The 26,194-nt window shown below is 59.2% G+C and overlaps 1 protein-coding gene across 2 annotated transcripts; it reads left to right on the plus strand.

The window, feature by feature from the left end:
* Positions 1-8,973: 8,973 nt before the first annotated feature.
* On the plus strand, positions 8,974-25,722 carry FGFRL1 (fibroblast growth factor receptor like 1). 2 transcript variants are annotated; one of them, XM_064286116.1, is made up of 8 exons: positions 8,974-9,024; positions 9,602-9,696; positions 10,143-10,175; positions 21,338-21,610; positions 23,020-23,100; positions 23,197-23,481; positions 23,812-24,165; positions 24,361-25,722. In XM_064286116.1, the coding sequence occupies exons 2-8, from the start codon at positions 9,618-9,620 to the stop codon at positions 24,777-24,779; spliced, it is 1,524 nt and encodes a 507-aa protein (XP_064142186.1). In that variant the 5' UTR covers positions 8,974-9,024; positions 9,602-9,617; the 3' UTR covers positions 24,780-25,722. The 2 variants fall into 2 exon arrangements, with proteins under 2 accessions (XP_064142186.1, XP_064142187.1); XM_064286117.1 differs by lacking the exon at positions 10,143-10,175 and having other exon boundaries at positions 8,976-9,024.
* Positions 25,723-26,194: the final 472 nt, after the last annotated feature.

A 26,194-nucleotide genomic window follows, 5' to 3' on the forward strand; every position in this document is an offset into this window, starting at 1 on the left:
TCACTTGCATCATTTTCAGCATCGTTATCTTTGTTCCCCTGTACAAAATACATCTGTTTTTCTCAGACTGCTTTTAAGCTATTCTCTTTATAACTGGTCTTCAGCACTTTAATAATGATGTGCCTTGGTGTAGTTTTCTTCATGTTTCTTGTGCTTGAGGTTCGTTTGAGCTTTTGGGAAGTGCAGGTTTATATTTTGCATCAAATTTGGAAAAATGTTGGTCATTTTTCTTTTCCCATCCTATTGCCTCTCCTTGTGGAAATTGTCCTTATATTTCACCACTTGAAGTTGTCCCATAGTTCACTGATTGTTCCCCCCCCCCCCCCCAGTATTTCTCATGTTTTATTTGGTCAGTTTCTGTTATTGTCTTCAAGTTCACCAACCTTTTCTTTTGCAGTGACTTATTGTCCATTAATCCCATCCAATGTATTCTTTATCTCAGACATTGTAATTTTCACCTGTAGACATTCAATTTAAGATCTTTTTTGTATCTTCTATGTCTCTAGTCTTCCAAATTTCTTGTCATAGATGAGTGAGCACCTCCAGCACTGCATCTGTTTGTTGAAACATCTCAACTGATATTCCGTCAATTCCCAGAGCCTTGTTTTTCACCAATGCCTTCAGAGCAGCTTGGACTTCTTCCTTGAGCACCATTGGTTCTTGATCATACCCTACCTTCTGCAATGGCTGAACGTCCACCAGTTCTTTTTGGTAGTGACTCTGTGTATTCCTTCCATCTTCTTTTGATGGTTCCTGTGTTGTTTAATATTTTCCCCATAGAATTGTTCTGTACTGCAACTCAAGGCTTGAAGTTTTTCTTCAGTTCTTTTAGCTTGAGAAATGCTGAGCGTGTTCTTCCCTTTTGGTTTTCTAACTCCAGGTCTTTGCACATTTCATTATAATACTTTGCTCCAGGAATTGACGGAATACCAGTTGACATGTTTCAACAAACATTTCAATGCTAAGAAATTTGGAAGATGGCTACCTGGCCAACTGATTGGAAGAGATCCATATTTGAGTCCATTCCAAAGAAAGGTGATCTAACAGAATGAGAAAATTATCAAACAATATCATTAATGACACACAAGTAAAATTTTGCTGAAGATCATTCAAAAGTGGTTGCAGCAGTATATTGACAGGGTACTGCCAGGTTTAAGCTGGATTTAGAAGACGACATGGAACGAGGGATATCATTGCTAATGTCAGATGGATCCTGGCTGAAAGCAGAGAACACCAAAAAGATGTTACCTTTGTTTTATTGACTATGCAAAAGCATTCAGCTGTGTGGATCATAACAAATTATGGATAACACTACAAAAAATGGGAATTCCAGAACACTTAATTGTGTGCTCATGAGGAACCTGTCCATAGACCAATAGGCAGTCATTCAAACAGAACAAGGGGATACTGTGTGGTTTAAAGTCAGGAAAGGTGTGCATCAGGGTTGTATCCTTTTACCACACTTATTCAATCTGTATGCGGAGCAAATAATCTGAGAAGCTGGACTATATGAAGAAGAATGGGGCATCAGGATTGAAAGAAGACTTATTAACAACCTGTGAAATGCAGATGACACAACCTTGCTTGCCGAAAGTGAAGAGGGCTTGAAGCACTTACTGATGGAGATCAAAGACTATAGACTTCAGTATGGATTCACCTCAAAAAAAAAAAAAAAAAAAGAAAGAAAAGAAAAAATTCTCACAACTGGACCAATAAATAACATCAGGATAAACAGAAGAGTAAAGTTGTCAAGGATTTCATTTTACTTGGATCCATAATCAATGCCCACAGAAGCAGCAATCAAGAAAGTGAACAACACATTGCACGGGGCAAATCTGCTACCAAAGATCTCTTTAAACTGTTAAAAAGCAAAGATGTCACTTTAAGGACTAAGGTGCTCCTGACCGAAGCCGTGGTGTTTTCAATCACCTCGTATGCATGTGCAAGCTGGACAATGAATATGGAAGATTGAAGGAGAACTGATGCCCTTAAATTACGGTGTGGTCAAAGAATATTGAATATACGATGGACTGCCAGAAGAAGGAACAAATCTGTCTCGGAAGAAGTACAGGCATTATGCTCCTTAGAAGCAAGGATGGCGAGACTTTGTCTCACATACTTTGGACATTTTATTAGGAGGTACAAGCCCCTGGAGAAGGACATCATGCTTGGTAAAGTAAACAGTGAAAAAGAGGAAGAGCCTCAACAAGATGGATTGACACAGTAGCTGCAACAATGGGCTCAAGCATAACAATGATTGTGAGGATGGCACAGGACCAGGCAGTGTTCTGTTCTGTTGTACACGGTCACTATGAGTTGGAACCGACTCAATGGCACCTAACAACAAGTGTGTGTAGGGAGCCCTGTTGGCGTGATGGTTAAGAGCTCGGCTGCTAACCAAAAGGTCAGCAGTTCAAATCCACCAGCCACTACTTGGAAACTCTATAGGACAGTTCTATTCTGTCCTAGAGGATCACTATGAGTCGGAATCAACTTGATGTCCACAGGTAAGTGTGTGCAGAGCCCCGGTGGTGCAGCGGTCAAGCAACAGGTCAGCAGTTCAAATCATTAGCTGCTCTGCAGGGAAAAGATGTGGCAATTTGCTTCTGTAAGGATTTACAGCCTTGAAAACCCTATGGGGAAGTTCAACTCTGTCCTGTAGGGTCACTAGTAGTTGGAGTTGCCTTAACGGCAAAAGCTTTTTTTTTTTTTTTTAAGTATGTGTAATGTCCTTGCCAATAAGCAACATCATGATAAATGGAGAAAAGATTGAAGTTGTCAAGGATTTCATTTTACTTGGATCCACAGGCAACACCCTATGGATGCAGCAGTCAAGAAATCCAAAGACGCATTGCATTGGGCAAATCTGCTGCAAAAGACCCGTTTAATGTGTTGAATATATGCCTTGATGGCGACAATTTCCTTGCCTATTAATTCTATCATCTTTGTTATTTCTGGATCAGTTTTGACTGCTTTTTTCTCCTCAGTATGTCTCACATACTTCGGACATGTTATCAGGAGGGACCAATCCCCGGAGAAGGACATCATGCTTGGTGAAGCAGAATGTCAATGAAAAAGGGGAAGACCCTCAACGAAATGGATAGGACACAGTGGCTCCAACAATGGGCTCAAGCATAACAATGACTGTGAGGATGGCGCAGGACTGGGCTGTTGTACGTAAGGTCACTATGAGTTGGAACTGAGTTGATGGCACCTAACAACAACAACAACATGGTCTATAATTTCTTGCTTCTTCTATAATTAATATAATTTTTGATTGGATGCCAGACATTGTGTATTTTGCCAGGTTGGGTGCTAGATACTTTCGTATTCCTATATATACTCTTGCACTTGTTTCTGGGTTGTGGTAAGTTACTTGGAAACTATGTGACCCTTTCAGGTGTTTTTAACTCTGGTAGGCAGGACTAGACCTACATTTTGTCTAGTGTTGATTTCCCCCCACTACAGAAACAAGATGCTTCTTTCTACTTGAACCAGTGCCCCTTGAATTATGAGGCTTTCCCCTCTGGCAGTGGGACACAGGCACCATTCCCAACCCCGTGTGAGCTCTAATCCTTTCCGTTGGTTCCTTCCCCAGCTTTGTGTAGTTTCTTCACACTCTTGAACCAATCTGTACTCAGCTGAAGCCTCAAAAAGACCTTCTGCAGATCTCTGGGGCTCCCCCTCTGTGCAGCTGTCCTCCCTGGTACCCTGTCCTGCGAACTCCAGCTGCCTCGTCCTCCCTGGAACCCCACCTCTGTCTCCTCAACTCGGGGAGACTATCCAGCTCCACCTGGGTTCCTTCTCCCTGCACCGTGGCCTGGAAACCCTCTCCAGGCAGTGAGCTGGGGCAGTTGTAGGGTTTGCCTCACTGGTTTCTTATCTCCCAGGGATCACTGCCCTTTGTTGGCTGAGGTCTAGGGTCTCCAGTGCTGTTCTTTGTTCTCTGCTTTTTGTTGTTGTTTCAGGTGAGTGTGTGTAAATCTGGTCCCTATGACTTGAGTTTGATCTTGAGCGGAAGTCTGTACCTCAGTCTGCTTCAATCCTCTGCCGAGCACTTTCCACCGCCTGACAGTTTTCTTGTCAGTCCCTACACCTGTTACCAAGAAGCCATCACTCCGAGGGTGGGGCCGTGTCTACCTCTCTGGTCCACACATCTCCAGCCTCAGGGACAGAGCCTGACTCAGAGGCTTGCCTGAAACCGTTGAATGACGACTATACGAAGGGCAAATTAATATATATTGGTGCTTACCTGTGCCAGGCAGGTGGGAGGCAAAAATTCATTCATGTAATCCCTGTGATAGTCCTATAGGGTAGGATTGCAGGTGGGGGTGGGGGTGGGGGGGAGTCGAAGGCCAGAGAGGTTGGCTAACTTGCTCTAAATTTCAGTTTAGAAGGGGCAGGGTTGGAATCCAGACATTCTGGTTCCGTGCTCTGAGCCAATTGCCATGAAGGGGCAGTGGGAGCCCGAGAGGGGGCACCCGTGCCTGGTTCCAGGGGTGGGCGAGGGGCTGGTAGGGACAGCTTCCCGGAGGAAGCGGCCCCAGCTCAATGCTCTGGACGGCTTGGCGCAGCGTGGGAAGCGCTGTGTCCTGTGAGGTTGGACGTGGCGGGGCGTGGCCAGGGGCGTGGCCAGGGCGGACAGGGCCCCGGCGCCCTAGGGAGCCGCTGAGCCCCGCGCGGCCGCCAGGCGGCAGGGCGTCTCAGCGCAGGGCGGCCGGGGGCGGGGCGGGGCGGGCGGACCCCGGCGACGCCCCCGCCCCCGGTTCTTCCGCCTCCACTGCTAAATCCCGGGGGCCCGCCGGAGTCTACGGTTCTAGCAGCCGGAGGCTCTCGGCGTCCACAGGAGACTGCTCTGGGGCCCTTGGGACCCAGGATGCGCCTGCGGGAGAGGGTGGCGGCGGGGCGGGACGCGCTGTCCCCCGCCCACTTCCTCACGCACCTACCTGACAGCCTGACACACCTGGGAGGACCGCACCCACCCGCCCACTTCCCCCTCACCCACCCGCCATTTCGGCCACACCCCCTCACCCACCTGGGACCGCCTCACCTGCCCGTGACCCTTTCCTCACTGCCCACCTTGTACCTCCCTCCACACCCCGTCCTTGACTGCCTCACAGTCGGCCCACTTCCTGTTCCTGACCTCCCCTTACAGAGCTACTTTTTCAAACACCTGCCCTTGACAGGCGCACACACCTGTTAGCCCTCTTCACGCTTGAGCGGTGTCTCCTCACAAACCTGTCTGTGAAGGCTGGGGCTGCCTTCGCACTAGCGCGTGACCTCGTCACCCACCTGCCCACTTTGTGCTGGAGCACCTGTCTGTGACCGCCAGCGCCACAGCTGCTCTCTGCCAGCCCAGGCTGTCCTCAGGTGGGCTCTGAGACTGACTCTCCTAGGTGATTCCAAGATAGAGTCTCCACCTTGACCGGCTTCCTTCCTGCCTGCTGGGCCTGGCCCTGTGTGCTGCTGACTAGCCTACATGTGCTGGGGAGGACTACTGAGGTCTCTGGCCTCTGAGTCAGGGCACAGACCCGGCACACTGGGCCAGCAGGGGCCAGACTGACAGGGACTGGGTTCCCCTCCACCATCCACTGGCCCAGAGGCAGGATTTGGGGTTGAAGTAGCTGGGCTGGGACCCTGCCTTCAAACTGCCCCTGCCAGCTTGAGGGGGCACCTTGGACCTTGATGGACCCCTGCCCCTGAGAGCTGGCATCCTCTGGCCCAGCTCTTCTCTGCCATAAGGGTGTTGTCTCCCAAGGTCTCTCTAATTTCAGTCATCCCAGGAAGTCTTCCTGGAAGAGGCAGTTTATGAGCAGATGCCTGATGAGAGATTGTTCCAGGCAGGGTTCCTGGGAACAGCATGCACTAAGAAAGGCCCAGATGGGATGGAGGGCATGTTGTATGGGAGTGGGAGGCTGGTAATTTGGGAGATGGGCAGACCCAGGGTATCTAAGGCCTCAAAAGTGTCTCAGAGAAAGAGAACTTTCAATGCGGTCAGTGAGACGGAGGCACAGTATGCTGACCAGGCTATCCAATTTTAATCTGGATTTCTAGACTAACCAAACCACCAAAACCAAACCTAGTACCGTCGAGTCGATTCCAACTCATGGCAACCCTATAGGACAGAGGAGAACTGCCCCATAGAGTTTCCAAGGAGCGCCTGGTGGATTCGAACTGCTGACCCTTTAGTTAGCAGCCACAGCACTTAACCACTATGCCACCAGGGTTTCCTCTAGACTAACAGCTATGTTTAAACCATACACCCTGAGGGGTCTTGACTAAGTGACCATCTGCACCCCTCAAAACATGTACTCAGGAAGAGCGCTGTCTGGGTGCTGTTGCCAACAAGGTATTTTTGCAAGATAGACAAAGAAAATACATGTAGGCATCTGGTGATCACTGAGCATCCTGTGAGACTATCTGTAATCACTAAGTACAGTTGGTAACAATCAGTAACCAATCAGAGTGGGAATATTACAATATTCGCTGACTTTCCTGTAATTGCCCTTCCTACGGTTTGGTTCTTCTTTTTACCCCATAAGTTGTTGTTGTTAGGGGCTGTCGAGTCGATTCCGACTCATAGCGACCCTATGCACCACAGAAGGAAACACTGCCTGGTCCTTCACCATGCTCACAATCATTGTTATGCTTGAGCTCATTGTTGCAGCCACTGTGTCAGTCCACCTCACTGAGGGTCTTTTTCCGCTGACCCTGTGCTCTGCCAAGCATGATGTCCTTCTCCAGGGACTGATCGCTCCTGACAACATGTCCAAAGTATGTAAGACACAGTCTTGCCATCCTTGCCGCTAAGGAGCGTTCTGGTTGTACTTCTTCTAAGACAGATTTGTTTGTTCTTTTGGCAGTCCGTGCTATATTTAATATTCTTCGCCAGCACCACCATTCAAAGATGTCAGTTCTTTGGTCTTCCTGATTCATTGTCCAACTTTCGCATGCATAAGATGGGATTGAAAATACCATGGCTTGGGTCAGGTGCACCTTAGTTTTCAAGGTGACATCTTTGCTTTTTTAAAGAGGTCTTTAAAGCAGATTTGCCCGGTGGAATGCATCTTTTGATTTCTTGACTGCTGCTTCCATGGGCGTTGATTGTGGATCCAAGTAAAATGAAATCCTTGACAACTTCAATCTTTTCTCTATTTATCAAGGTGTTGCTTATTGGTCCAGTTGTGAGGATTTTTTGTTTTCTTTATGTTGAGGTATAAACCATACTGAAGGCTGTGGTCTTTGATCTTCATCAGTAAGTGCTTCTAGTCCTTTTCAATTTCTCCTTTCAGCAAGCAAGGTTGCGTCATCTGCATAACGCAGGTTGTTAATGAGTCTTCCTCCAATCTCCAGGAGAAAACTTGCATAATGAAACTGCCGGACACTATCTGGTTCCATTTTCAATGGGCTATGTAGTTTCTCAATTGCAATTGTTTTAAACCCTTAATAAACCTGTCTGTTTTAACTTGAAACAGCCTTCGAGCATGTCTCTACAACAAAGGTCATGTGTTTTGTGTTGAGGGCACTGGGGAGTCACAGCAAGATCAGGGTTGTGTTTCGAAATGACCTCACTTCTAGTGAAGGGCCAGTGGGAGGCTGGCCTAGGCGCTCAGAGAGAGAGGATGGTGGGTGGGGATGAGGCCATGAGACCTTGATCAATGGAGGTGGGGGAGGCATGGGAGCCAGTGAGCGCAGGTTGCTGCGCAAGGGAGGAGCAGGCAGTGAGCAACTGGATTCTGCAGCTACATGAGACCTGGATCGCTCCAGGTGCTGGCTGGGAAAAGAAGTCTTGGGTAAATTTCGTGCTTTCTCTGTGCCTCCATTTCTTCCTCTGTTCCATGGGGACAGAGATAATACCTGCCTGGTGGTGAGGATTAAAGGAGGTGCCATACCTGTTGGTTTCTATTATCATTATTAATGTCGTTATTATTGTTGATGGCACTGCGTTCCGGGTAGCAGTGCCATATAAGGCCGGGGAAGCCTCCCGGTGTGTGTGTGGGGGGTGGGGGGCGGTCACATATGTAGGCGAAGCCTCTTTGTACCCCTGTCACCTGAGACCCGTCCTCCTTCTCCCACCAGTCCCCGGTCCCCCGTCCCGGAGCCGCTTGGGGCTAGGGCGGGATCCTGAATCTCCCCTGTGCTCTCAACAGCTCTGCGGGGACGGACCTCTTGGCGGGGAAGCCCCCAGCCGTCCAGTGCGCCCCCTCCTGGGCGACCCGGGAGATGGCCCAGACTGGGGGCGGGGGCTGGCCAGGGGTCATGCGGCTGTGGGCCTGATCAGAGCAGGCTCTAGGAGCCTGCGGGAGGGTGGCCCGAGGCTTGGACCTGAGCCTGGGCGCCGCACCCGCTCATTCCGGGCCCGGGGCGCGATGGGCACAGGTGTGGGGTGGGCGCCGCGGCACCTGACAGGGCTCGGAGCCCCGCGCGAGAATACCTGGGTGTCCAGCCCGGCCAGGGTCGGGGGCCGAGATCCCGAGGTCCGCCTGGTTAGATGGGGAGGGCCTGGGCTCGGGGGCGCGCCCGGGGAAGCCGTCCGGCTCGCCGCCCGCCGCGGGTGCCGCCCCGCGCCGCGAGGGTTAAGGCTCCCGAGCCCGGCGGGGCGGGGGCGGGGAGCGCTTGCGGATTGGCCGAAAGTTTTGTAGCGGGGCGGGGCGAAGGGCGGGCCGGGCAGCGTGGATTGGCCGAAAGTTGTCCGGGGCGGGGCGGCGGCAGCTCGGCGCTCGCTCCGGGAGAGTTGACAAAGCCCCGCAGGGAAGGACGCCTCGCGGCGCGGCCCCGGGCTCCCTCCGAGCGTCGCCGCCCCCGGCCCGGACCCCGGCCCGGCCCGCCTGGCCCCGACCCCCGCCCAGCCCCGGCCCCAGCCGCCCGCGCCCAGGTAGCGCCCCCCGCCGCCCGAGCTCGGGCCCGCGGGCGCGGGGCGGCGGGATGCGGCGCCCGGGGCGGCGCTGAGCGCGGGGGTGATGACGGCGGAGCGCGCCCCGCGGGCCCGGCCCTGAGCCCCGCCGCCCGCCGAGCGCCGCCGAGGTGAGCCCGCCGCGCGATCGCGACCTCCCGGCCGCCGGGCGCTGGGGGCACCCTGGGGCGGGCCGGGGTCCGGGGTCCGGGCTGCGGCTGGAGGGCTCCAGCCCCTGGTGCCCGGCGCGGGGTCGCCGGGCGGGGGACGCGCGCTGCCGCCCCTGCCCGTCCCCGCCGGCGGGTCCTGCCCGTGCCCCGCCCCCGCCCCGCACCCCACGTGGGCCACCTCTCCCCCCAGCGCAAATTTGTCCGCTAATGGCGCAGGCGATTATCTGCGGGGCCGCTCGGTGTTGTGTGGCCCGCGGGCAGGGCCCGGGTTACAAGCGCCAGGAATCCAGACGGTGTTTGGAGAGGGGGGCGGGGGAGGCCAGTAATTAGTGTAAACCCTTTGTCTGCCTTTGATACCCGCAGCTTCGCCCCGCCGCGGCTTCCTTCGCCCGGAGCGCGGGCGGGGAGGGGGCGTGGGGGGCGGTCCCGGGCCCCGCAGCCCAGGACGGGGGAGGGCCGACCCTGGAGCCACAGGCCGGGAGGGGGGTGTTTCCTCCGCCCTGGCGCCCAGTGACCCCCCCTCCCGGGTCCCCCCCAGGTCAGGAGAGGCCGAGATGACGCCGAGCCCCGCGTTGCTGCTGCTGCTGCCGCCGCTGCTGCTGGGGGCCCTCCCGTTGGCCGCAGCCGCCCGAGGTGAGTCCTGGCGCCGCGCCCAGTCGCCCGGCCTCCGCCAGCGCCGCCCCTTCCCGCCCGGCCCTGAACCCTACCACAGTGCCCGCCTGGCAGCGCGTGCCCGCGCCCCGCCCTGGCCTGAGACGAGCCCCGTGCTCACCCGCGTGATACCGCCAGTTCACCCATGGGGGCCCCATACTGCTCAGCCAGGTGTCTCTAGCTCACCTGTGGGGCCCCACACTCACCCCGGGGGTACCTCGGCTCACCCTTGGGGTACCCCTATGCACACCCTTGGGCTATGCCCCCCCATGCACACCCCAGGAATACTCCCACTCAATGATGGGTTATCCCCAGCTCTCCCGAAGGGCCCCCCAGCTCACATAGGCTCCCCACCCTCGCCTTGGGCACTGATGGCCTTGCTTCTGGTCACTCTGTCCCAGTCGCACTTCTGGTCTTGTTTCACACAGAAACCTGCCTTCCCAGGACATGGTGCAGTGAAGGTAGCTGGTCACTCTGTGGATTTCCTGAACAGTGGGCTGCTTATGGCCACTAGCCCCAAGGAGGTCCCTGGGAACCTTCAGAGACCCCTCGGTGACCAGAGTGGAGAGCAGGAGGCATTGGGGACACCCCTGGTGGCCAGGACTCTTCCTGACCCACACACCCTTCCACCCTCCCAGCATGTCCCTGTGCTCTGGGCCTGCCTTCCAGCCCATCCCCAAGCAGGCAGGTAGGGGCTGGGGTCACATGAGTCCCCAGTGCATCTGGGTCATTGCCAGGGCAGGCCTGGTGGTGGAGGGAGCAAGGAGTTGTCTTGAACCAGATCCCTGTGGACCACGGACTTCCGTGCCACACACCGAGTGTGCCCTTGTGGCACAGGTCACGCCATGGTCTGTGCGTGCCTTTACACAGCTGATGTCCAGGTGGGCAGCCCTGAGATGCCTCTGGACGGAACCCTGCTCCCTGGACCCAGGCTTTAAGGGGCATCCCCCGTTGAGGGGCATCCCCCGGTACAATGGTGATGCAAGGCCAGGACGCCCTGCCCGCCATGTTTGCAGAGCAGGAGGGCACGGGGCTGGCTCCCCAGTGGCTAGGCGGGACCTGCGGCCAGGCCAGCCCTTTGGGCGTGCTGTCCACCAGTCCGCTGAGCTTTCGCACCCCCTCCCCCTGCCCGGCGGGCACACTTAGCTGACCAGGCCTTATAAGGCCACGTTCGGGTGTTGGGTGGCGGGCGGCAGCCCAGGTGGGCCTTATGCCATGGTACCCCCTCCCCCCGCCCTCTGGGGACTGGCTGGCTGGCTCAAGGGTGGGGGCTGCCCAGGCGCAGCCAGTCCCGGCGGCTGTTCTGAAGTCCGGTCAGCGTCCTGGCTACGGCGGGCACTCAGGCCTTGCTGGGCGAGGCCCTGGCGGCAGTCAGCCCCAGCCTTTGATTCCTCTTTTATCTGCTTTGATTCCCCCATCCCTGCACCTGCCTGTCCTCTGGTCACTCGGCTGGGAGGCTCTGGAGGCCGCTGTCCTGCTCTGGCCATTGGCTCGAGCTCCAGTCAGTGGGGGCTGTGGGTGGCAGATGGCGGTGGGTGGGTGGGTGGGCAGGGTCTTCATCGGGTGCTGAGGAGCCTCAGACAGGCCACCCCCTCTGCCCTTGTCTTCCCCTGGGCCGCGGCCTTGGGGCTGCGCTCTGGATCCTGCCTCAGGCTCTGCATGGCGAAGGCCCTGGCAGCCCTGGGGAGCTAAGCGAACTGCCTTCCAAGGACCTCTGTGGTTTGGGGGTGGAGGTGGGGAGGCGGAAAGAACGTCTTTCCTGAGTCGTGCTGACTTTCTCCCCTCCAGGCCCAGCCTAGACTTGGGCACAGCCAATCCAAGCACGTTCCTCCCTCATGGGTGAGTGGACCGAGTTTGGACCGTCCTTGGGGCTGACGACCAGCGGGTAGAAGGTTCTGGTTGTTTTTTGTGAGAGCCGTTTTTTCCTGGTGTCCAGCTTCTGGAAACAGCACATCTCTAAACTCGGATCCCATTAAAAAAAAAAGTTCCCCTTTCCCCAAAGTTACACAATCTTGGTGGATTCGTTTGAAACTTTTTTTTTTCAAATTTGAGAAAAGATAAAATTTGACTTTCTTCATTCTGTTGTCCCTCTCAGCAGTAGGAGCTTGAGAGATTCGGAATGAAATATCTTTCAAAAATAATTTCGAAAAGGTTGTTTCAGGGGTTTTCTAAGTAGGGCCACGTTTGAGTTTTTCCCGGGATGGCCTACTGGCTCTGTCTCTGAGCACCCAGCCCAGGAGGTCACGGCCCTGTCCATGGCGCTGGCTGGTGTACTCCGGGGGCCGAGCCCTGAGCCCAGTGGGCTGGGTGTGCTGGCTGGTGCCCCTCCCCGCTGGCCTGACATCAGAGGGCTCTGGGTAACCTGTAGCGATGGCATTGCCTCCGGCCCACTGGGACCCATTGGGGCTGGCTACTATTGCGTCACTGTGTTGGGAAGACTCTGAGGCTGTGTGCGACCCAGCGGGAGGGCCTTGGTGGCCTCCGGTGGCAGGGATCCTCCCCCCTCCTTTCCCCAGACCCCTGTGGGCAGTGTCTGGTGAGTGCGACTGTGTGCAGCCCGGCTACGGTGGATGTGGCAGGAGCCAGTCCTAGCTATGTGCCTGGGGGGGGGGGCAAGAGGTGGGGATGTGGGCCAGCCGCCCCATTTACGCTTCGGGGGCCCTACTCCTGGAAGGGAAAATAAATCACTGTCCCTTGGGGGGGAGGAGGGAGCCACGAACAAAGTCGCCTTTGGCTGGGTCTGGAAATGCCGCCGACCGCAGTGCTCCTTTATCCATTGTGCGGCCGGAATCAATGGGGGCTCCGGCAGCCGCTCTCAAAGTCCCCTTTCAGCGTCGTTGCTCTGATCAGGGGAAATGTTGGTTTTTCCCCAGCCCGGCCTCCAGCCTCGGCCTTGCCCAGGCCCTGGCTCAGGTGCTGGGTTGGTGCTGGGAAGGAGATGGCTGTGCCCTGCAGGCAGAAGCTCACACCAGCCTTGGTTTCTCCATTCTGTGCTTCATCCAGTGAGGCCGGTCCTGGTGTTATCCAGGTGACAGCGCCATGGGCAGGGTCAGCCCACAGAGGGTCAGGTGTGCCCAGGCTACAGTCCCCAGACCCCCAGGGTGTCCTTCCAGTACTGTCCCCCCGCTCTGCCCACCACCCCCTGCTGTCTGTAGGCGTGGTCACCACTTAGTCCTGGGCAAGTCTTGGTGCCCAGGGTGGGACGTTATTGCCCTCGGGACCATCCTGAGCTGCTCCAAGTTGGGGCTTCAAGGTCCAGGGAGGTTGGGGGGGATGGAGTAGGGGCCTGGAGAGAGGCAGGGGCTCGTGGCGGCAGGCCTGGAAGGAGGAGAGGGCAGGCATCCAGGTGATGGGACTGGTACAGGCAGGCTGGGCTGCTCCCCTCAGCAGGGGTGGACATTGGGGGCCACAGATGCCTTGGTGTGGCTGTAATGGGCCATACGGCGGGAAGTACTGGGCTGGCTGAGAGGCGTGGATGGGGTGGTGGGGTTCAGCAGGGATGGACTAGACAGGGCAGTCCTACCCCACCCCAGGGGAGAGTCCTGCCCCCTACTGAGGAGTCCCAGGGATGGGCTCCCTCATACCCTGTGCCTTAGCTGAATGGCTGGGGACTAGGGCCCAGAGGCTGACAGGCTAGCGAGACCCTCACAGCCTCTCACTGCACATACAAACCGGCCCCCCTTGAGGGGGTTCCAGCCAACCCCGTTCCTGAGCATCGGAGGCAGCTGTGGTGGGGAGGGTGCCCGCCGGCCTCGGGGTTGTTGAAATCAGAGGGCTTCCCATCTTGGCAGGAAACACAATCGCTTTCCTCCTGCCTGGCCAGTCTATTTCGTGAAAGATTTACACAAGCTGTGTGTCCTGTCAAGTGGCTGAGGAGTGAATAATGGGGCTGCTGCAGCGGCTGCAGGGAGGAGGGTGGGAGAAGGGCTGGCCGTCCTGGCCTTGGGGCGCGGCCCAGGCTTGCTGGGGCCCCATGACCCCTCAAGACTCCTGAGTCCCCAAGCCCCAGGACAGCGGGTGGCCCCGCAAAGAGTTCCGGTGACTTGTGAGGGCTACACCACTTCAGGGCTGTGTTCCCTACAGCCCACCTGCCCGGGCTCCGGGGGGACTGTGTGGCGCCACGTCTGAGCCCATCAAGGGCACGCTGCTGCAGGCACCACTGTGTTCCTGTGGGCTGGGTGGCCGCCCCCGGGCCTCCTGGGGGCCTGGGGCCCTGGGGCCCTAGCCTTCAGAAGTCTCTGCCCAGCTGCTTGCAAGGGCAGGAGTGTGGACGGTGGGCACCTGTAAAGGGCCATGGGAAGCCTGGGGGCTTTGGGCAGCAATAGAGGGAGAGGCCTTGAAGGCCAAGGCAAAGGATTGGGCCCAGATTCCATCCTGAGCACAGTGGGACCAGAGATGGGTTATGTGAGGTGTATGGAGTAGGGGGTCCCGCATGGAGTACAGTGGACCTGGTGAGATCTGGACAGGGCAGAGAGCAGGCGGGCGGGTGGCTGTTCAGTGTCCAGCAGGCTCTCTGGTGCCTGGACACTGAACTGTAACCTCTGAGGAAAGGCCCCTGTTGGTGGTTTGTGTGTGGTCCCCCTGGCAGTGGCTGCCCAGCCCTCCCACCACCCGCCTTGTTTCTCTCTGTGCCCCTGTGTGTGCCCTGAGGGAGGGTGAGGAGGAGGAGCCCTCAGGAGCAGAGTCTGCAGAAGATGCTACCCGGGGCCTCCAGAGGAGGGTACAGACCTGGAGGGATCAGGCAGGTGTCCCCAGGGGCACCCCATCAGCGTGCGGCCGGCTTGCTGGTGCCTGCTGCCAGGCGGTGGGGTGGACAGGACACTGCAGCCAGCTTCCTGTGGTGTGGCCTCCATTTGCAGCAGCCAGAAAGGCTTGGTTTCTGGGGCAACCACCTGTCTTTAGGGTCCTATAAGTTCCCCTGCTGATCCTGTGGGTCCAGGCCTGGGGGCCGCTGGGCGGGCAGGCAGCTGGGCTGGTGGCTGGTGACCTGGATCCTGTGTGTGTGTGTGTGTGTGTGTGTGTGCGCACGCGCTTGTGTGTGTGTCCCTGCCTGAGGGTCTCGGGGCCAGGCAGGGCCTGGTCCTGACACCTGATGGACAGCTGGGACCTGGGGGGCCCCTTCTCCTGGGGGAGGCCTGTGCTCTCACTTCCCAGGCCTCGATTTCTTCTTGGGGGTCCCGGGTCCTGGGGCCACTGCCTGGACAGAGGGTCTTTGTGGGGAGGGAGATTACCTGGCATTTTCCACCTTGCCCCCAATGGGTGCCCAGTTGTGGGCCTGGCCACACACTTAGCATGTGGGCCTGTGCCTGGGTGCAGTGTCTTCCTCTGCATATGGGGTTCAGGGGCAGTGCCATAGAGAGTAGGGTACTGCCACAGGGAGACTCCAGCACCTGGCAGGCTGGTCATCTTTGAGGCAAATACCTGGGCCACCCTGTCCACTTTGGTGTCTGGCTTTTAGGCTTTGTTCTCCTGCTTACTTCGAGAAAGCACCCCACCTGCCTGCTTGGTGTTGGGTGCCCTGGAAGGCCTAGCCCACCTTCTTCTCTTCCTCCTGCTCTTCAGCCAAGGCCTGCTACACTGTCCTTTCAAGCCCTCATTCCCAGGCCCTTTAACTCTCCGGGAAGAGGTGGGGCCCAGCAAGTTTGGGGGCCTCCTGGCCTGCTTCCCCCGACCTTCCCAGCCCTGTGGCCAGGTCCAAGGTTGTTAGCCTGCCGCCTGTCCGCCACCCGGCCAGAGAAGCCCTTCTAGGCCGGAAATTCCTCGGGCTGTGCAGGGCTCGCCGGGGATGGACTGGCTCTGATGAGCTGACCAGGTGGCCTCCTCGCACACCTACAGCGGTGGTCAACCCTGGAACCCAGCTAGGCCAAGGCTGCTTCCTGGGCACCCCTTCCTGGCAGTGGCTGCAGTATTCCTTGCTGGCTGGGGTGTCCTGATGGTATGTGTGTGGTGGGCCTGGAAGAGGAGTCAGAGGTCAGGACCAGGTGTGGGCTGCTGTGGAGCAGTGTCTGACTTCACTGCGCCCACGTTCAGCATTCTTGGTGGCTCCAAGGGGCACAGACTGGCGCTGGGGGCTAGCCCCTCAGCCTTGTTGTCAGCCAGGGCCCTTGACCCTGGCTCTGCAGCCAACTAGTCCACATGGGGGGCCTCTCATCAAGACCCAAAACCTTCCCTGACGTCCACCCCCCCGGGTCAGGAGCTCTGTCAGAGTCCTGGGCAGGGGCCGGCACATGGTGGTGCTGGGAGGAGGGGGGAAGGGGGCTGGTCTGGGTTTGTCACCTGAGCAGGTAGGGCTGTGCTGGGGAAGTGCTTTAGGCCTTTCTGACCCCTGTCCTGGGACCTGGGCTTTGTCCCTGCACACTGGTGCACTGTGTGTGTGTGTGCAAACTTGCCCATGTGCATGTGCATGTGCATGTATGCGTGCCCTGGCCTCGGGGTTGCCGTGTAGCCTGACGAGAGAACCATGTTCTGGGGCAACTCTTGTCCTGCCTGGCTCAGCCACCGCCAGCCTTCCATGCCACCCCCCAAGACCCCTCCACTGCCAGTAGGCCCTCGAGGGTGTGACAGTGGCTAGGTAGCACAGGGCCACTGCCTTCCCTATGCCTGGTGGCTGGCCCACCACCCCTGCCTTTCATTCAGGAAACGCTTATGGAGTGCATTCTGTATGCTCGGCAGTGTTCTAGGACCTAGACCTGCCTGCCAGGGAGGGGGCTGCAGGTGGCACAGAAGGGCAGGTGGAGGGGGCCGCCTGGGGCACAGATTCGGGCAGCGGCTGGGGCATGCCTCGTCCACATCATTGGCGCCCCCCTGAGAGAGATGGGGAAGGAGCACAGCCAGTCCAAAGGCCCAGCGGCAGACTGTGAGGGCAACGTGTCCACATCACGCAGCCGTGCCCTGGGAAGGGCCGGTGTGCTGGGGGTGCTGAGCTTTGGGCAGTGCCTGGAGGCCTGTGAAAACTTCGGGGTGGGGCGTTGGGAGGGCTGCAACTGGGGAGCTGGAGCTGAGAGGGCGTCCTGGGGGAGGTCTGTCCCCAGACCCCCCAGCTGCTTGTTTGTCACCCCCCATCCTAGGTCCCCTGCCCCACTGCTCCTTCCCTGGGCAGGAGGGCCACCTGCTTGTACTATAAGCTTTGTCTTGTTTTGCAAAACCAGCCCCTGAGAACACAGTGCTTTGGGCTGACGGGTGTCAGGGCAAGAGGGTGGGGCGTGAGGGTGTTAGTGAGTTTTGTGTGGCCTCGTGTGTGCCCAGAGGTGGGTTGTGTGCCAGCTAGGGGCAGGGTGTATGTGCGCATGTGTGTGTCTAAGTTGGTGTGGCAGCATCTTTGTGTGGATGCTAGCGGGGGTGGGGAGGGGACCAGCTGGAGCCTGAGCTCGTCCAGAAGGCACAGGGTAGTAGTGGCCCTCCGTGGCCCTCTAGGCTGCTGAGGCCCACTCTGGCGCCCTCACTGCTCCGAGTAGTCCCCCTCCCTGTACCCCTATTCCTGGTTGTGTTTTTACAGCTGGGCCAGTGAGGCGGGGGGGAGGGGAGGGGGCCTGCATCCTCCCTGCCCGCCAGCTTGAGGCTCTGCGCTGGCCCCCAGTTGTCCTCCCCACCACCTGTCAGAGGAGTTAGACCTGACTCAGCCTCTGTTTCCCCCTGTGTGGCCATCTGTGTCCTGCCTGGGTGGTAGACTTGAGTGTGTGCAGGGTCAGGGGCTTCCTGGAGGAGGGGTTGAAGAGGCAGAGCTCTGGTGGAGGGATCCTAGAAACACTATCATCCAACCCTGCAGAACCCTCCCCCAGAGCTGTCCCCCCATTGGACTCTTCCCCCAGGCTGGAGTGGGGGACCTGCTCTTCCCTCCCCTGCTGCAGGCACCTGAGGCCTCAGCTCTTGCCTCAGTTTCTCTGCTGGCTCAGTGGGTTGGCAGCCCCTTCCAGGTGGAACAATGGGGGCTTCTGTTCCCTGGCTAAATATAGAGCTGTGGCGGCCGAAGTGGCGGCCAAAATTCCCGGGAAGTCTGGGGGGTAGCTGGGCCTCCCGCTGGGTGGGGCTGGCCTGGGAGCCCAGGGGTCCTGGTCTGGTGGTGGCGTCCAGTGGAGTCGACCAGCCCCAGGGCTGCAACCAGGGCCCAGGTGGGGGCAGGGCCAGCTGTGGGGGAGGGCTGTTTGCTTTAGGATAAGGCTGGCTCCAGCCAGGGCCTCTGGCTGCTGCCACTGGCCTGTCCTCCGGCACTGTGTGGCCCTGGGGGCTTAGTTTCCGGCAGTGTCTGGTGGTCACTTGGCTTTGTCTCTCTTTTCGGTGACCTGGCTGGTGTCCCCACCTCTTTATCTGTTCCTGGTCTCCTGCTGGGTTCTGTCTCCTTATAGATGCCTGCCCGTACCTCCTCATGCCCCTTTGGCTGTGACCCCCTCCCTCGGCAGTCAGGCTGCTTGGTTGGGGGTGTTGGACCAGCACCGCCCTGCCCTGCCCTGCCCTGCCCTGCCCTGCCCTGCCCTGCCCTGCCCTGCCCTGCCCTGCCCTGCCCTGCCCTGCCCTGCCCTTGAGGAGCCCTCAGCAAGCCTTGGAAGAGGGAAATGCTGCCCCTAGGGCTGGGCACTGGCCTCTCCCCAGTGCTTTCTGTGCAGGTGTGTGTGTGGATGCGACTGGGCCAGGTGTCCCCCCAGGAGGCCCACGACCCTGGGCAGCATGTAGGGAGCCAGAGGGGCCGGGTCTCCACTCCCTGTCCTGGCCCTGGGGCGGCGCCTTCAGTGATTCCTCTTTGTCCTAAAGCCAGGAGGCCCGGCCCCGAGGACAGTCTCCGTGAATGGTGGAATTTCAGGCAGTGACAGGTGGTGGACTGGGTTTGCCTGGGAATGGGGCCCGGCCCTGGGAGGGCTGGGGAGGGGGTGTCCCGCGAGGCCCCTGGGCGCCGGGGGGCCCGTGCAAATCCATGGTTGCACTGCGAGCTGGGTGGGTGCAGGGTCTGTCCTCTACCCCCAGCCCCCACTCCCACCCCCATGCAGACAGACCGCCCGGGTCTGTCCCTGGAGGAGACCCTTCCCTCACCTCTGCTCCTCCACCCCCTCCCAGGGCCCCTTCATCTGGGACAGTTGGGGAGGCTGCTGGGGACCTTGGCGGGTGGGGGACAGAAGCAGCCTCACCGCGTGGCCCCAGCTGGGATTGTCTGCGAGCCACGTGGTTGGGTGGGGGGACCCAATTGGAGGCAGAGATGTGGGTGCAGAGAAGAGGGGTCCCCAGAAGACTGCAGGGAGTGGGCTTTGTGTCAGCAGGCATGTGGTGAGAGCCCTGATCCTGCTCTTCCCATGGTTTCTGGTCATTGAGGGTCTTTCCATCCAGGAGACCCTGTGTCTTCCAGCCCCCACCCCATTCCCAACAGGGCTGGCCTGACACCTGCTGGAATCACAACCCAGAGACTCAGAGACTCAGGACCCCACTTGGGAGCCCCAGAGAAGCCCCCGAACCTGGTGCTTCATCTCCCCCACTTCCCCATCCAAGTGGGGGCTGGTCCTTCACTGTCCCCCCAGACAAAGGCGAGGTGGGGAGCCTGGGAGGGGGTTTCCAGGGATTTAGCGCTCTGGGAGGTACCTTCTCCCTTGGCCACACATCCGCAATCACAGAGATAACGAACGAAAAAGCTGCTACTTCAGGTTCTGCAGAAATCCGCAGAAGCACCGTGGCCGACGGCTGCCAAGGCTGGGTAATGTAACCAGCTGGTAATTGCATGTTGAAGAAATACCAGCTGGTTATTAAAAACACATGCTGTGCCGTCAGGCCCTGTCGCGATGGCATCTCAGCCTGCCCACTGTTGCCTGGCACCTCCACATACTTCCCCCCACCCTCTGGGAGTCCCCAGGAGCCAGGTCCACCCAAGCCCCCAGGAGGGGCGTCTGGGGCTGCCTGAGGCTAGCTCCCCGCAGGGGGAGTTGTTGACCAGGTGGAAACAGCGTCCCTTTGTGGTGATCCTGGGGGTGGAGAGGTCGGGGGGGGCGCTTCCACAGCAGATGGGGAGGCTCCCCAAACCCAGGGACCACGGCAGGGGCTGGGGGCCAGGAAATGGGCCAAGTTCAGCACCCCCACGCCCTCCTCCGTTCTGACAGCTGCAGACAATCCAGCTGGACCTCGCTGGTTCTGTGTTCTGACCTGTCTCCCCTCCTGGAGCTGGCTAGGTGGGAGTGGGCTCCTTTCTGCTGGGGAGGGCCGCTGTGGCCTCAGCCCCAGGCTAGGACCCAGGCTGTGGGGTGCTGGGGCAGGTGGGCAGCCTCTCCAGGCCGCGACATGGACCTCCTCACCGCCACCCCCTTTTCCCTGAGGGTCCTCAGCCCCTACTGTCCCTATGGCCGCCCCTTTTCCCTGGGGGCCCTGCAGCCCCCAGGTGCCATTGATCCTCTGACCTCAGGGTATGTTGCTCCTTAGGAAATTGCCCCGTTTTTTTTCATATGTGGTCATAAAGGGTGTGTTAAGTCAAGGGTGTGTTACGACCCCTTGGGGACCATGCTCTTATCTTCCTTCTCAAAAGAGCTTGCCTCCAGGTTTGTGGGGCTGCCCGAGGACGTGGGAATTCATTAGTGAAGTAAATAATCCCTTGTCCAGAAGGACTGCCTGTGCTGGACTGGAGCCTGGCGTACAGTGGGTGCTCCACGAATGTGGGACCTCGTGCATATTGGGTGCTCTGTGAATGTGGGGCCTGGCAGGCAGTGGGTGCTTGGGTGGAGCCTGGCACACGGTGCTTGGTGAACGTGGGACCTGGTGCACAGTGGGTGTTCGGCAAACATGGGACCTGGTGCACGGCGGGTGCTCGGTGAACGTGGGGTCTGGGGTGCAGTGGGTGCTCAACGAACATGGGGCTGGCATCCAGTGTGCACTCTGAGCGTAGGACCTGGTGCATAGTGGGTGCTCTGTGAACGTGGGGTCTGGGTACAGTGGGTGCTCTGTGAACATGGGCTTGGGGTGCAGTGTGCACTCTGAGCATAGAACCTGGTGCATAGTGGTGCTTTGTGAACGAGGGGTCTGGGTACAGTGGGTGCTCTGTGAACATGGGCCTGGGGTGCAGTGGACACATGGGTGGAGCCTGGCGCACAGTGGGCACTCGATGAACGTGGGCTTGGCACGCAGTGGGCACTCAGTGAACATCAACCTTGCTCACAGTGGGCTCTCAGCGAATGTGGGACCTGGTACACGGTGGGTGCTTGATGAATGGGGTGCTGCGAAGTCGGTGCTCAGCAAACGTGGGGTCTGGCATGAGCAGGTGCTTGGGGCACAGTGCTGCCCCGCGCACAGTGGGTGCTTGGTGAATGTGAGCCCGATGTGTAGTGGGTGCTCAGTAAATGTGGCTGCTGCCTGGCACGAAGTGGGTACTCAGCAAACATAGGGTCAGTGCCTGGTGTGGGGGTGAACGTCAGCCACTGCGGTCTGGGAAGAGAGCTCTGCCTTGATCCTCTGCTGCGTATACAGGTTCTGGGTGGAAACCCAGAGTCCTGGACTGGAGACCAGGCAAGGATAGTCACTGTTTCTGGGGCTCCCACTGCCTGCCGTGAGTGGTGGGTCCACTGACACCTCATGTCCACTGTCTGACCCTCTCCTGGAAGGAGTGGAACCATGTCCCTCCCCTGCTTGTCCTTGACTGAGCTCTCTGCCTCCTGCTCCACAGGTCCCCCAAGGATGGCGGACAAGGTGGTGTCGAGGCAGGTGGCCCGGCTGGGCCGCACGGTTCGGCTGCAGTGCCCTGTGGAGGGAGACCCGCCGCCACTGACCATGTGGACCAAGGACGGCCGCACCATCCACAGTGGCTGGAGCCGCTTCCGTGTCCTGCCCCAGGGGCTGAAGGTGAAGGAGGTAGAGCGAGAGGACGCGGGAACATATGTGTGCAAAGCCACCAACGGCTTCGGCAGCCTCAGTGTCAACTACACACTCATTGTCATGGGTCAGTGTGGCCACCTGGCTGGCTTGGGGCCCTTGGCCGGATCAGAGGTTGTGGGTGGTGCTGGAGCTGAAGGGGGATGATGTTGTGGGTAGGTGGGCATGGTGTCAGTGGCCTGGGGGCTGGCGCTTTGGGCATCAGCTGCACCTGGGCATCAGGACTTCAGGATTCTCTCACCTGGAACAGGGCGGGCCTCGGCCACACCCTGAGTCAACATGCTCTTCCGCCGAGCTGGCAGACCTTCCTGTGTCACCCCCACCCCACCCCACCCTGCCTCACCTGCTCAGCCTAAGCTCAGCCCATCAGGGACCAGGACAAGAACTACCCCCATCACCCTCCCCTGACCCCTCCCGCTCCTCAGGCTCCAGCCTTGGGGGCCCTTTCCTCCTGGAGCACCACCTCCCTCAAAGGAGCCTGCTGACCCCGGGGTCCAGAGCCGGCCTGGGGGCAACAGGAGTAGGTAAGGGGAGGTGCCAGGATGGTGGTCCTGTTGAGAGCCAGCCAGGCAGGCGGGGCCAGGCAGGCGGCTTTGGCACGGTGCGCCTCGGGCGGCATTTGGGACTTTGAGGCTCAGGTTTCGGAGTTCAGAGGGGCCGCCGGGCAGCCAATGGCCTTTCTGTTCTCCTCTGCCCCCTGAGCCTGGGCGCTGTACTGGACAGGTGTCGCCAGAGACACGCCTGTCCTGCATTGCCACCGGGCCTTGGTGCCCCACCCTCCCCCAGGCAGGCTGCTGTGTGTGGGTCTCCCAGGGAAGGCCCTCCTCGAGCCACGCAGAGGTGGCCACGCTGGGCCCATTTTACAGAGCCCTGCCGGGCCCCACCCTAATGCCCCTAGAGCCACGGGTGGGGACCTGAGACAGCCTGGACTTGGACCCGGTTTCTCAGCACACCGTCCCCCCGCTCAGCACCGCCTGTGGCGGGCCTCTGCAGGCCTTTTCTGGGTTGTGGAATGGGAAGACCGTGGCCGAGGGGCCGCCCTCCACGGGCGTTTCAAAGGGGAAGATGACCGGGCGGCATTCGAACCATGTTAATTCACCACAGCCTCGGGCCCTTGATGTGGGCTAGGGTTACTGCAGCTGCCAGCTGGGCCCGGCCCCCTCCTGTCCCAGGCCCTGCAGACCCCCCGGAGCCAGGGTAGGAGGGGTGGGCCTACCCTCTGTCCCTCCCGGAGCCTGTTGGGATCACCTGCACCCGGGCAGAGGGCTGGACGGGCGGCTCTTCCCCAGCTGTCTCTGGGATTCTGAGATGTGGGGGTGCCCTCATGGCCTTCCGCTGGGCTTCTAGGGCTTCCCCAGCTGGGAATGAGCCTGGGGTGGGGTGGGGCCTGGGTCTGCGAGGGGCTCCTAGGCCTCAGCTCTGCCACTTGCGGGGCTCCCACTCATACGCCTTTCCTGGCGGGTCTTCTCTCTGCAGATGACAGCAGCACAGGACAGGAGGGCCCAGTACCCGATGGCTCTGCTGGGGGCCAGGAGGACCCAGCCAGCAAGCAGTGGGGTGAGCATCACCGTCCACGCTCAGGACCGGGGGAGGTGACTGCTGGCGTGATGCTGAGGCTTCTCTCCTCTGATCTCAATCCCTGACCTCCTGCAGCACGGCCCCGCTTCACTCAGCCCTCCAAGATGCGGCGCAGGGTGATTGCACGGCCTGTGGGGAGCTCCGTGCGGCTCAAGTGCGTGGCCAGCGGGCACCCGAGGCCAGATATTACATGGATGAAGGATGACCAGGCCTTGACACGCACAGAGGCTGGCGAGAGCAAGAAGAAGAAGTGGACGCTGAGCCTCAAGAACCTGCGGCCGGAGGACAGCGGCAAGTACACGTGCCGCGTGTCGAACCGGGCAGGCGCCATCAATGCCACCTACAAGGTGGACGTGATCCGTGAGTGCCATTAGTTGTTGGGTGGGTACCACCAATGCCACCTATAAGGTGGACGTGATCCGTGAGTGCCATGGATGGGTGGGTAGGCATCACCAACACCACTTGTAAGGTGAACATGATGTGTGAATTCTGTGGGCAGGTACCACCAATGCCACCTATAAGGTGGATGTGATCCGTGAGTACTGTGGGCGGGCAGGCGGGCAGGTGCTACCAATGCCAACTACAGGGTGGACGTGATCTGTGAGGGTCACGGGCAGGTGCCACCAACGCCAGTCCTGTGGGTGGATGGGGTCTGGGGAGGGGCTCCCACATGCTACTGCCCCTTCACAGAGCGGACGCGCTCCAAGCCCGTGCTCACTGGCACGCACCCTGTGAACACAACGGTGGACTTTGGCGGCACGACCTCCTTCCAGTGCAAGGTCCGCAGCGATGTGAAGCCGGTGATCCAGTGGCTGAAGCGGGTGGAGTACGGCTCCGAGGGCCGCTACAACTCCACTATCGATGTGGGTGGCCAGAAATTCGTGGTGCTGCCCACGGGTGAGGTGTGGTCGAGGCCCGACGGCTCCTACCTCAACAAGCTGCTCATTGCCCGCGCCCGCCAGGACGACGCCGGCATGTACATCTGCCTGGGTGCCAACACCATGGGCTATAGCTTCCGCAGCGCATTCCTCACCGTGCTGCCAGGTGGGCCCTCCTGTCGCACGTGGGTGGGGGCTGCACCCTCCCGGGGCCACATGTGAGGAGATCCTTCCTGCCTGGGTGGCACGAAACCCCAGGGGCCCTTCCACACAGACCGCGCTGTGGGCTGGACCCCTGTGGGTAGACACCTTTGGCCCTCATGTGACATGTCCCCCCCACCCTTTCCTCTGTCTCCTTCAGACCCAAAGCCACCGGGGCCGCCCGTGGCACCCTCGTCCTCGACCACTAGCCTGCCATGGCCCGTGGTCATCGGCATCCCAGCTGGTGCTGTCTTCATCCTGGGCACCGTGCTCCTGTGGCTCTGCCAAACCAAGAAGAAGCCATGTACACCAGCTCCCGCCCCTCCTGTCCCCGTGCATCGCCTGCCCGGGACAGCCCGCGACCGTGGAGGGGACAAGGACCTGCCTGTGGCCGCAGCCCTGTGTGAAGATCATGGGCCCCCTGTAGCTCCCCAGCACCTGCTGGGCCCCGGCTCGGCTGCCGGCCCCAAGCTCTACCCCAAACTTTACACGGACGTGCACACGCACACGCATACGCACTCGCACTCACACATGGAGGGCAAGGTCCACCAGCATCAGCACATCCATTACCAGTGCTAGGCTTGGCCGGCGGCAGGTGCCGTGGGGTTCCAGCCCCACCCAGCCCTCTGCATGGCATGGGGTGGGCACATGGGGGCCAGGGGCAGACAGATGGACACGTGTGGAGGGCCAAAGACACAGCGAGATGGACCCACAGGCAAGGAGACGTGGCAGCACCCTGAGGCACCCTACATGAGGCGTGTGCACACCTGACCGCAGGTTAGGAGCCACATACTTGGACCCACGCACGTGCGCGCGGGCGCACACACACACACACACACACACACACACACACACACACACACACACACAGAGTGTCTTCATGGAAGGCTAGGTTTTGACTTTGCAGTGCGGATGCAGTGATGGGCTACTTGATGAAGGAATCTCCCTACCCCTGGTCCCCAGGAGGCCATGGTCACCCCCCAGCCTGGCAGGAGATCTGAGAAGCACCCTGGCTTTGCAAACCAAAAACCCTCCCAGCCCCTGCCCCGAGGCAGGTGGGCCTGCTTACCTGCCCAACCTCAGCAGGTGGCTGGCTCTGTTTGCCACCACGTGTCGTGGGTGTCTGGGAGTCCAGCAGGACCCCGGGCTGGGGGAGCCGGTTGTAATAGCTCCAGGCCCTGCCCTTGAGAGCCTGGAGCCCAGGCTGGGCGTGACTCCCCCCTGCCCCCGCCGGCCTCCCACTGCCAGAGAGAAGGAGCCCGTTTGATATTTATATTTAAAAAATGAAGATAATAATATTAATAATAATAAAAAGAGGGACTGCCGTAGGGATGGTGGGCGGCACGGACCTGGGTCCCAAGAGCCTGGCCCTGCGGCTTAGTGTCTGCACCCCGTCGGGGCCAGACGCCCACCATCTCATTGCCCAGGGCGAACCCAAACCTCTGTAATTTTATCTAGAGTTTAAGCTGAAGTCATGTATATTTAATTTATTTTGTTAAACAAGAAAGAGTGCATCCTTTTCCTCGAAGCTGGTGTTTCTGCCCAGGATGCGTCAGGGCCTGCATGTGCGTGTACCCGCATGCACCTGTATACACGTGTGTGCCCACGTTCGATGTACATGTGTCTGTGCCGCCTACGTGTACATGTGTGCGTGCATCCAGGCTGGTGTACATGGGCCTGCCTCTGTGACACATGCATGTATGTATGTGTGCACATGTGTGCCTATGTATCAGAACCAGGATTGAGAGGAGGTCCCTTGCTGGGCCCAAGGGACTAAGACCTGGGGGTCCCCAAGGCTGGTCTTCAAGACCTCCAAACAAGGAGGGCTCAGGGTTTTGGAGCTACAGCCTGAGGGGTTGGATGTGGGGGTCCTGCTCTGCTCCCATGAGTGCACCTCCCTGGCCAGGCCCCGTCGTCCATACCTGCCCAGCAAGTGCCCCCTCCCCCCCATACCTGGTGCAGCCCTGTGGCCCTCCGCGCAGGTGCTGTGTTTC

The sequence above is a fragment of the Loxodonta africana genome, chromosome 5 (assembly GCF_030014295.1).
Source record: "Loxodonta africana isolate mLoxAfr1 chromosome 5, mLoxAfr1.hap2, whole genome shotgun sequence".
In the NCBI taxonomy this organism is placed as follows: domain Eukaryota; kingdom Metazoa; phylum Chordata; class Mammalia; order Proboscidea; family Elephantidae; genus Loxodonta; species Loxodonta africana.

Excerpts from the sequence above, each read along its gene's own strand:
- FGFRL1 (XM_064286116.1), top strand. The coding sequence starts at position 9,618 with ATGACGCCGAGCCCCGCGTTGCTGCTGCTGCTGCCGCCGCTGCTGCTG. Across the intron at positions 10,176-21,337 it reads CAGGACATGGTGCAGTGAAG|GTCCCCCAAGGATGGCGGAC; the intron begins GTAGCTGGTCAC and ends CCTGCTCCACAG. Across the intron at positions 21,611-23,019 it reads CTACACACTCATTGTCATGG|ATGACAGCAGCACAGGACAG; the intron begins GTCAGTGTGGCC and ends TTCTCTCTGCAG.